A 12,497-nucleotide genomic window follows, 5' to 3' on the forward strand; every position below is an offset into this window, starting at 1 on the left:
ACTGAAACTGTCTGATGAAATACATTTTCATTTTTGTGTTGACCAGGACTAGGGATGTGTACATTGGCATGGATGTGTATGTATGTATGTGTATATGTATGCCATGCATATACATATTTGTGTAGGTATGGCATGGATGTGTATGTATTGCATAGATGTGCATGTTGTTGTTGGTGTTGTTGGGTTTTAATGCCATTTTTCAGCACACAATAGGCTATACATGGTGGCCAGTATTAATGGTGGAGGAAGAACCCGGGAAAACCCTGGAAAGAACCACCAACCCACGAGAAGCTACCGGCAAGCTTTCTCACATACCCACACTGGCTGAATCTAAGACTCAAACCGGCGCAGAGGTGAGATGGCAGTGATCCGTAATGGAGAGCACTTTAGACCACTCAGGGCCCCTAGATGTGCATGTATGTATATGCATGGCATGTATGTGTATGTATGGCATGGATGTTTGTAGGGCATGGATGTGCATGTATCTGTATGTATGGCATATATGTGAATGTATGTGTGTATGTCATGGAAGTGAATGTATGTGTATGTATGGCATGAATGTGAATGTATGGCATAGATATGTATGTATGTATGTATGTATGTATGTATGTATGTATGTATGTATGTATGCATGCATGCATGCATGTATGTATGTACGTGATGCACTCATATACATATTTATGTGTTGGAATGGCATGGATGTGAATGTATGTGTATGTATGGCATGGATGTGAATGTATGTGTATGTATGGCATCAATGTGCATGTATGGCATAGATGAGCATGTATGTATGGCATAAATGTGTATCTATGGCATGGATGTGCATGTATGGCATAGATGTGCATGTATAGCATGTATGTCTAAGTATGGCATAAATGTGTATCTATGGCATAGATGTGTATGTATGGCATGGATGGGAATGCATGACATGGATGTGTATGTATGGCACAGATGTGAATGTATGTATATGTATGGCATAGATGTGAATGTATGGCTTAGATATGCATGTATAGTATGGGTGTGCATGTATGGCATAGATGTGAATATATGTGTATGTATGGCATAAATGTGTATGTATGGCATGGATGTGTATGTATAGCATGGATGTCAATATATGGCATGGATGTCTATGTAGGGCATGATTGTGAATGTATGACATGGATGTGTATGTATGGCATCGATGTGAATGTTCATATATGTATAGCATAGATGTGAATGTATGTATATGTATGGCATCGATGTCAATGTTTGTATATGTATGGCACAGACGTGACTGTATGTATATGCATGGCATGGATGTGAGTGTATGTGTATGTATGGCATCAATGTGAACGCATGTATATGTATGGCACTGATGCCAATGTATGTATATGTATGGCACAAACGTGACTGTATGTACATGTATGGCATGGATGTGAGTGTATGTGTATGTATGGCATCGATGTGAATGTATGTATATGTATGGCATTGATGTCAATGTTTGTATATGTATGGCACAGACGTGACTCTATGTATATGTATGGCATGAATGTGAATGTATGTGTAAGTATAACATGCATATGAATGTATGTACATGTATGGCATAGATGTGAATGCATGTATATGTATGGTATGGATGTGAATATATGACAGATGTGTATGGCAAAGATGTGCATGTATGTATATGTATTGCACAGATGTGAATGTATGGCATAGATGTGAATGTATGTATATGTATGGTATGGATGTTAAAGTATGACACAGATGTGTATGGCAAAGATGTGCGCATATGTATATGTATGGCATGGATGTGAATGTATGGCACAGATGTGTATGCATGGCATCAATGCGCATGTATGGCATCAATGTGCATGTATGGCATCAATTTGCACGTATGGCATCAATGTGTATGTATGGCATCAATGTGAATGCCTGTGTATGCATGACATGGATGTGCATGTATATGTATGGATGGCATGGATGTGCATGTACATGTATGCATGGCATGGATGTGAATGTCTGTGTATGCATGGCATGGATGTGCATGTCTGTATGCATGGCATTGATGTGCATGTATGTGTATGCATGGCATGGATGTGAATGTATGTTTAGTGCATGGCATGGATGTGAATGTGTGTATGCATGGCATGGATGTGCATGTATGTGTATGCATGGCATGGATGTGAATGTATGTGTATGCATGGCATGGATGTGAATGTGTGTATGCATGGCATGGATGTGAATGTGTGTATGCATGGCATGGATGTGCATGTATGTGTATGCATGGCATGGATGTGCATGTATGTGTATGCATGGCATGGATGTGAATGTATGTGTATGCATGGCATGGATGTGAATGTGTGTATGCATGGCATGGATGTGCATGTATATGTATGCATGGCATGGATGTGCATGTATGTGTATGCATGGCATGGATGTGAATGTGTGTATGCATGGCATGGATGTGCATGTATCTGTATGCATGGCATGGATGCACATGTATGTGTATGCATGGCATGTATGTGTATGCATGGCATGGATGTGCATGCATGTGAATGCATGGCATGGCATGGCATGGATGTATGTGTGTATGTATGTATGTATGAATGTATGTGAACGTATGTATGTATGTATGTATGTATGTGAACGTATGGTATACATGTACATATGGATGTGAATGTATGGCATACATATACATATGTGTGTAGGTATGACATGGATATGCATGCATGTGTATATGTAAGACATGCACATACATATTTGTATGCAGATATGGCATGTATGTGTATAAAGTTAACATATACATATCTGTGTGTAGGCATGACATGGATGTGTGTATAGATACTGAGGTATGTGTTCAGGGCTAACTAGATGATGTAAGAACTGAGAATGTAAGTTGGTAAAAACCCTATGTCAATATGACCATCAATTCTGGAGGTATAACAGGTGACACTCTACAGTTTATTATTTTGCATATGGTTAGGATTTTAAAGAAAAAGAATTTCCCCCGGCTTTCCTCACTGGTTATACTGGCTATTTAAAAAAGATCTTGTATATCTTAGGTATAATTCAAAGAACCTTTAATTCCCTTTATTTTGGTGTACAATTGATGGGTGTACTATGGGTTATAGAGTATACAGCTTGGCCTTACTTCAGATGTGCACCTTTCAAAAAAGTGCTAGCTCTACTTGGTCATTTTCACTTCCTGAACTTCAGAGATAAATTGTATAAAAAAAATGAGCCGATAACTTTTTTTTACATTTTATATATTTGGTAATTCATTCATTGCACTTTCAGAAGCTGGTATCGTCAAAATTCATTATCCCTATTTTAATAGCTGCTATGTATAGTGTACTTTAGACTAATTCAGGCTGATTTTTTAACACAAGGGAGCAGTCATTTTAGTTAGCAGTGTGCTTAAATCATGTAAAATTTCCAAAAGTACAATATCCAAAGAAATATCATCCACATTAATGTAGCATAGAGGTATGCCAACATTCTCTCCATTGTGCATGTTTTAAATGCCAACTACTTCACCTTACATTTGTCACTCTCTCAAAAGTACGTATTAACTGGTGAGCACTCCCCAACAATCACAATATTTCAAAGTTGGCTGCTATAGTGGCCATACTGGATCTTGACAATTAAGTAATCTGGTGAAAGCCCTATGTCTAATTGACCATCCGTTCATGATTAGTAGTGATTAAAATTATAAGAAGGCTTAAAAGGTAGTCATACTGGATGTCAGATCAGCACCATTTTCATCAGGGACCAACAAGACATTATTAAAATCTTTCAGGAAAAACTCCATGTTGATACGACCATCAACTAATGAGTTAGTGATAAGAAAATTTTCTAGATGGTGGTTATGGCAATCATATTGGTGGTTGGAGCAGCATGATTTTAATTTAGGACCATTTCTAGATGTCTTTGGGCATAAACACGTCAATATGACCAACCATCCAAAAGAAATAGCAACAAGATTTTTAACATGGTCACCATGATGGACTTATTTGGAGATCTAATCAACACTATTTTCATATGAACCAACAAGACTTCGTAACAAAAACCTCATGCAAATATTACTATCCTTCCAGAAGGAGTAGCAATAATTATAGGTTACTGCATTTGTATGGAAAAATATGAACAAATGTTCAGATGTAAATAGTGCACAACCTTGGAAGTGCAGTATATCCATCCTACAAAACGAGTTCATATTTTCCTATACAAATGCAGTAACCTTTTTATTATATGCTCATTTTCTTATTCTACCTAATGCTTAATTATATTAACAAACTACACTACAAGAAACAAAGTAACTGAATTATATGCCATATTCCAAAGTAAATACACAAGGGCAGATTCATTATTATACAGCAACAACATTACTGCACATATAAATCGGCCGAGATAAATTAGAATTTCGCGTCTCGACATAACTTTCGAAAGAAAATGAAGTGCCTAGTTAAAATTGAAATTGGGAGTCATATTGTGAATGAATGAGCATTGCAACAACTTTTCCATTTGATCTGGAAGGAATAGATTTTGGTATTTTTGTTGATTCTATGAAATTTTGTGATTATGGACTGGATTTATAGGTGACAATTCTACATGAAATACATCTGACTGAAGAAGTGACGGAGAAGTGTGTTGACATCTGCAAATGTGTTTCTGTTTCTGTCACTGAATGTTTAAAATCATAATGTGGAAAAAATATTAAGTCTTTCCAATGCAATTATCAAAAAGACGCTATGGTATTTAATGCTTATTTCATTTTGAGAGCAGTAAGGATGATGTAATTGCACTTATAATCAAAATTACAGTACGATTTCAAAATGTGTAATCAAGATTGAGAACCTATGACATGGCAGAACTAAGAAAGTACATTTTGAGGAAATTCAATATGTAAAACTGTAAGTATATTTTTTTGCCATTCTAATTACCAGCTAAAGAAGACAATTTATCCCTTGTCACTTGTATGTTATTTGTATGGACCCTTTCTTGTGTCTACTGCATAGCTAGCCTAAATCTGAAACATTGTATCAAAAAGGTTAACGTGGCAGTCCACGAATCATCTGCTTTACTTCATTCAGAAACAAATTTAATCAACCAAAACGTAAAGCGCCTACAATTAATTGTATAAACTGCTTATGAGGTTTTCCATAAGTGTCTGTAACTGCTCCACTGGCATATTGGTTACAGCGTCCACCTCGGATGCGGGAGGTCGTGGGTTCGATCCCCAGTCAAGTCATACCAAAGACTTACAAAATTGGTACTAACAGCTACCTCGCTTGGCGCTCAGCATTAAGAGGTTAGTGTTAGGACATGTCGGCCTGGTGTCAGGATAATGCGACTGAGTGGGACATCATGCTACATGTCTGCAGCATGATACCCCAGTGCTAGACATCACTATAAACTGCCACACTGCAGACATCGTAGCGATACGACAGAAAATGTTTTAAAGCTACTTTTAGCACCATTAGTTGGAAATACTGAACATCATATCAATAACATTTTGCAAGCCTCATTAAGGACAAGAGTGTGTCGGAGGACAAAGTATTGGCCTCATACGATGTGAGTGCCTTAGTTACTAGTGTACCGGTTGGTAAGGCTTTTTTAGCTATTAATGACAGATTATCTTCAGACCGTACCCTTGCAAAAAGGACACCACTGTCAAAACAATGAGTTACAAGACTGTTGGTGTTGTGTTTTGAAGTGCACATACTTTGTGTATAATGGTACTTTCTACCTTCACATACAATTAACTGCTATGGGTTCACCAGTTTCCCCTTTGTGTGTAATTTATATATGGAACACTTTAAGTAGTTAACACTTATCACTGCTCCCCATCCCCTGTGTTGGTGGTAAAGATATGTTGGCGACACACACACACACACAATAAGCAGAATGTAGAATATGTGACGGAATTCACAGATCACATTAATAGCATTGATCTGGATATTAAATTCACCATCTAAAATGAATGAAATGGCAGATTATCCTTACTGGACACAAACACCATCAGAAACAATGACAGCACATTGAAAATTACTGTTTATTGTAAACTTACACATACCAACCAGTACCATGATTTTGACTCGTACCACCCATTAGACCAGAAACTTGGGGTGGTCAGAACATTACATCACAGAACACAAGTTGTGACATCTGATCCAACAGATTTAAAACAAGAACTGGATGATGTTACTGCTGCCCTCAAGAGGTGTCATCATCTGGAATGGGCGATTAAGGTTTCCAACAGGCTAAATGCTACTCCGAATGACAACACCATGGAAAGCAGACCAACTGGGAAAATAGTTTCGAAAAGCAACATCATCCTACCATATGTAAAAGGGACTTCAATTTGCCTGAAGTGCATGTTCCAATGACACAAAATTATTTCATGTTTCAAACCATACTGGACCTAGGCTAAGACAGATGCAAGTTCACCCCCAGGATAAGTCTAATAACAGGGATATTTGTGGACTTATCTATCACATTAAGTGTGAAGGACAGGGTGAAAGTCAGTGCAATCATGACTATATTGGAGAAATGGAAAGAACACTGAAAGCGAGATTTAATGAACATCGAAGATCAAGTTCAAGCTTGTCTGAGATCACGGCACTGCCACAATGTTTGCCCTGGCCAGTGAGCTTGTTGACAGTCAGTAGAGAACTCATCAGTCTGCTAATGATGTCCTTAGGGTAAGGACGAAAGCTTCAGGTTAGCTTTCTCTATTTTTGTGCATGTAACTGAAAAGTTAAATACATTGTCCAATACCACTACTATTAGTGGTGTATAATTATTTCTGCATGTTCCTGTAAAATACTGCTCTGGGAACAGTTTTTGTTTCTTCATGTCAATTTTATAACTAAAACTACAAATTGTTATCTGACTTTTTGTTTTCTCCAAGTCTCTTTACACATAGATGACTTGGCACACAGAAGACACCTAGTCTCATGGCTGAAGTTAGTGCAGCAGTTGTTCGTTTTGGGTCTTATGTAAATGAAATAAACAGTACATGTTGATGTTTATAATTTCTCTATGATTCCTTTTTGAAGTGCCCACTGAATAATTACTGGTGAAACCATACGTGTTGCAGAGGGGGGCTGTTCTGGAGAACAATTGCCTAATTAAGTTGCACTCATGGTAGTTACACTAAGGCTCAGAGATTTACTGGCAGTAGTATTGCAGATTACAACTCTAATCTGATAATTTCTGATGGTCAGGTGCAAGATGCAATGTTGGAGTGGAGTTTCCTACCAATTACTGGCTCATTCAAACTACAAAATTAACATTGTGACCTCCTCAACTGAGACACTTTTGAGTGCATTCATAACTACTCCAACCACATAGTCAGCAATAAAGGGTGACTTGAACATCATTTTTCTGCTAATGCAAGACAAAGTTTTACACATAAAATGCAACTTTTTTGCCCTAGTCAGGTCTCAGGAGTTCCTATTAACCGTTATCAATGGCACCCATCACATGTAACATACAAACGAGAACAGAGATCGACTGAGTGATATCTTTCCTCCACAGTGTGAAGAGTACAATCAGTCATACTAATACATGGATGAGCAACAGAAATCAAAACAGCTACTTGAGAAAGGAAACTATGAGGCACTAAACAAAGAATATAACTGTCAACGAGATCATGTGATTGCTGCACATTCAGCACAGAAGTAAGCGAGAACATTTCTGGCGTAAAGGCCAATATGGACAGACGAAACATTGCAGCTGTTCACAAACTTTTCAAAAATATAATAAACATGGTTTAAATGTTCTCATTCAAGGCAATAATATGTAATAACTTTTGTTCTTGTACATGCATCTGGCATCTCTTTGATTTACCTCTACTGGTTTGTTCCACTTCCTGATCCTACCTATGCAAATTAGCACAATGGGCTCACCCAATGCTGCCTTCAAACACATCTCACAAGCTATTGTGAGCCAATTAAGTAATATGTGAAATGGTGGTTTATACCTGACCTTTGCCTTTAATTGTCCCTATTAAACTGCCAAGGGATAGTTTTACATCAGCTCCAATCATGACTGTTTACCTTTTATACATGCTACCTGTAATAGGCATATGCTGAAAGTGTTTTCTTTTTACTGAAGATTACTGAAATTATGTTATCTCGAAACACAACAGAGTCAGGGTTATTGGGGGAACAACAACATATTTTTAGCATGATACACCATCCTTCAGTTTGATTAAAATCATATCTCAATTTCACGTAGGACAAATGTGATCTGATTTAGACTGTGTCGTGTTATGGCAGATATGTCAACATCTTGAAAATACATTTACACATCATCAGCTCAAAGTTTTCACTGGCAAATTAACAAATTTTCAACAAGCCTGATGGGCACCTCACTTAAAATACAGGATGAGCCTCATCTAAATTTAGAGGGACCAAGGCAGCAGGCTATCAGATTTTTTTTTAGCACTGCTCAGGAATAAAAAAAATGATTTGTTGTTTTGACATTTGGGTTTTGATTGTTGAAGAGGCCAAGTAAATACACTTTTTTTGCAAGACAGAGAGAGAGAGTGAGAGAGAAAAACCCTCAGGATAGCCTATGACCCATTAACAATGGCCCCTATCATATATATGTATCATACAAATGAGAACACACAGAAAGTGTGCACTGCATTATGAATGAGCCCAAGGGTCATTCTCCCCACCTCAAACTGCCAGTGTCCACATATATTTAACAAATCCCATTCTTGGATCATTATGGACCAGGATACATAAAATGTCCCCAAGACAAACCAAGATGTGACACAGAAGATATACTGTTATATTGTTACCAGAATGGGCGGTCTTTTTAGTGGCACTTTTTTCTCCCGTAGAGGAGGTACTTGAAGTTCTACTTCTGTTGCCATGGTGATGAGAGTGAGATCCTGGAAGAAACAAAAATAAACAAATAAAAGTATATGAAAATGATTGATGATGGTAACTGGACCGGACACTGGCAATACGTCTGCTTAACACCTCTTAAGTTGTAGGTTTTATCCACAGAACATACGTGGTTTTAAAAAAAGATGCATGATGCTGTATATAAATCTATCTCTGTAATTTTGAATGACAATAGCAGGAAGAAAGGGCACAATTCTAAACTCCTAAAATGATTTTAATTCCATTTCAGTAAAAATAAAAAATTTAACATCAAGTTTGTGCTTAGGCTTCAAGAACATGACTCAGATCTTGCATCTTTGTCTATGGACTCTGACACTGTATCTTTGTCCATGAATTTGGACATTGTATCTTTGTCTATGGACTCTGACACTGCATCTTTGTCTGTGGACTCTGACACTGTATCTTTGTCCATGAATTTGGACATTGTATCTTTGCCTATGGACTCTGACATTGCATCTTTGTCTATGGACTCTGACACTGTATCTTTGTCCATGAATTTGGACATTGCATCTTTGCCTATGGACTCTGACATTGTATCTTTGTCAATGAACTCTGACACTGCATCTTTGTCAATGGACTCTGACACTGTATCTTTGTCTATGGACTCTGAGCTTTTATCTTTGTCTATGGATTCAGAGCTTGTATCTTCCATAGCTTGTATCTTTGTCTATGGTTTGGAATGAACGAGCATGAAGTTGGGCTGACATTCTAAATCTTTTACCATAGGTGTAATAGAAGTACAGACCTTATATTGGAAGGGAGGTGTAATAGGAAGTACAGACCTTATACAGGAAGGGAGGTGTAATAGATGTACAGACCTTATACAGGAAGGGAGGTGTAATAGAAGTACAGACCTTATACAGGAAGAGAGGTGTAATAGAAGTACAGACCTTATACAGGAAGGGAGGTGTAATAGAAGTACAGACCTTATACAGGAAGGGAGGTGTAATAGAAGTACAGACCTTATACAGGAAGGGAGGTGTAATAGAAGTACAGACCTTATACAGGAAGGGAGGTGTAATAGAAGTACAGACCTTATAAAGGAAGGGAGGTGTAATAGAAGTACAGACCTTATACAGGAAGGGAGGTGTAATAGAAGTACAGACCTTATACAGGAAGGGAGGTGTAATAGAAGTACAGACCTTATATAGGAAGGGAGGTATATAGAAGTACGGACCTTATATAGGAAGGGAGGTGTAATAGAAGTACAGACCTTATACAGGAAGGGAGGTGTAACAGAAGTACAGACCTTATACAGGAAGGGAGGTGTAACAGAAGTACAGATCTTATACAGGAAGGGAGGTGTAACAGAAGTACAGACCTTATACAGGAAGGGAGGTGTAACAGAAGTACAGATCTTATACATGAAAGGAGGTGTAACAGAAGTATAGACCTTTTATAGGAAGAGAGGTATATATGCAGGTATATGGTTTAATGGCTCACCAGAACAATAATGATAATTAAGTAATAAAAATAGTAAGGTAAAAAAATCAAGCTAAAATCATCGGGAAGAACAACCTGAATAAAAGTAAACAAGTAGTCTAGTAAAGTAAAAAATACAAAGATTTAAAAATTGTTAAAAATGTAAACAAACAAAAAATGAAGATGAAGGTAAAAAATACCCAGTAAAATCCTCAATCAGCATCTTGGGCCACAATTAAGCTCTAAAGAACTTGATACTAAATCTAGGGCTGCCATCCATGAAAAGATAATCTCACAGACTTGATGGGAATGAGATTTGACTGGGAGATTCCACAACTTTTAAGTATTTAAACATTCATACAATTATTAATTACCATAAAGAAAACAATAATTACCATATATACTCATGTATAAACCGAATAATTTTCGCAAAAATAAAGGCCTGGAAGAATGGATGTCGGCTCATCTGCAGGCCAAGGTCTAAACCTGACAAGTTTTTAAGATTTTTTTTATTGAACACCATAATGGCTGTAAATTTTCGGACATGAAAATATTTTTTTTCAGTGTCCTAAGACGTATATGCATGTAAAAAAGTACATTTTCTGTGTCTTAACATTTATTAAACTGTTATAAACTACTATGATTGCATTTTGTTATTATTTTGCATGTGCATATTTTCTGATTTCTCCAACACAAAATTAAATAAAGGTAAATAAAGACTTCATAATTCCCGGGCCAGTTCGAGTTTGCCCAGGAGATCAGGCTGTACTAGAATGTACAGTACTAACACAGTGCATATCATGCTTAGCATTTTTTTTATTACTTGTTTATTCCCAAACATATTTAGATGCAGAGTTTGCTTTTTTCATTGTTTCAACCAAACTGCATTCTTCCAGATAACTTTTTGGATAGTTGGTAATAGCTGTTTCATTTATGTTGATCCACTCACTCGGGAGTTACTCTCTTTTAATTATGTAGGCGATGCTACAAATTGAGGTAATCTTTATGAAAAGGTACACACATTCAATTGTTCAAGGCACAAAACCAGCATAACTGTTACATGTTATGAAAGAATGGTAATAACAAAGGCCACAATTTTGAATACAGACCAACTAAGATCATCATCAATCTATTTTACTTTTGGGTTTTGGCTGAACAAAATCATAATTTTCCACACAATGAAAAGCTAATTGTTCCAGCGTCTCCTTTGTTTATAACTGTTTATAATTTTGTTTTCTGAGATTAAAACATGCCAGATAATCATTAAAATCCTTAAACTGGCTTGGTTTGAGGGAATATTAACCAGCAACTATAAGTACTTTGATGTGTAACTGCTAGGGCTGTCAAAAATCACGAAAAACCAACCCGGGTACCTGTTGCGAAATTTAACGGGTACCCGGGCACCCGTTAGCACATGAATGACATGTACAAGCGTAGACCAACTAATTGTTATCCCCATTTCTTTAATATTTTGTATGGCGATAGAGGCTAACCGTGTAATGCACTACTCGGTCTGATGCGTCCGCACCGATGTAGCTGCGAATGATCTGACCGCAAGCTATTAATTAATAAATTTATTTAGAATGACCTTTGTACACAGATGGTAGGTACAATCCAACTTTTAATGATCACTGTGATCAGCCGCGTTAAATCCTTTAGAACACTCACCTTTTTTAAAGTACAAGCCCTTGTTAGAACAGATCACGTTTATTCATCGGCTTTTGACCGCAGATTTGAATTACCCACGCATGCGTGTAAAGCAGCTTTACCACATGTCAAGAGTAATGCGTTAAAACCGTCTTTGTGTGTGTGTGTGTGTGTGTGTGTGTGTGTGAGTGAGAGAGAGAGAGAGAGAGAGAAGACCACAAACTGTATTCACTACACAGTTTGGTTTTCTGACCAAGAATGAAGCAATGCTCGGAGTACTATTTGCGCTCTCATTCTTATCAACGTCGATGTGATGTGTTCCAACAAGATGTTTCCGCAAAGTACTTGTGTTTCCACCTTTTGCAGAAAGCACCAGTTCACACAACTTGCAACGAGCATTATTATCATTTAGTCGTTCAGCATGCGCCCACACTTTAGAACCTTTGCCCATTACTCTTTCTTAAAAATGTATTTAAATACAAAAATAATATTACTAAGAGTCGCTATAATAACTGTTTTGTTCGA

The 12,497-nt window shown here is 37.2% G+C and overlaps 1 protein-coding gene across 2 annotated transcripts in view; it reads right to left on the minus strand.

The window, feature by feature from the left end:
* LOC149790263 (spermatogenesis-associated serine-rich protein 2-like) overlaps nucleotides 1-12,497 on the minus strand; it is a 154,350-nt gene that overhangs the window by 39,029 nt on the left and 102,824 nt on the right. For both annotated transcript variants that reach the window (XM_089972305.1, XM_089972304.1), the window contains exon 7: nucleotides 8,795-8,887. In XM_089972305.1, coding sequence (XP_089828431.1) covers nucleotides 8,795-8,887 — 93 coding nt within the window. The remainder of the gene's footprint in view (nucleotides 1-8,794; nucleotides 8,888-12,497) is intronic.

The sequence above is a fragment of the Sinohyriopsis cumingii genome, chromosome 10, assembly GCF_028554795.1.
Source record: "Sinohyriopsis cumingii isolate HCF-2022 chromosome 10, ASM2855479v2, whole genome shotgun sequence".
NCBI classification, from domain to species: domain Eukaryota; kingdom Metazoa; phylum Mollusca; class Bivalvia; order Unionida; family Unionidae; genus Sinohyriopsis; species Sinohyriopsis cumingii.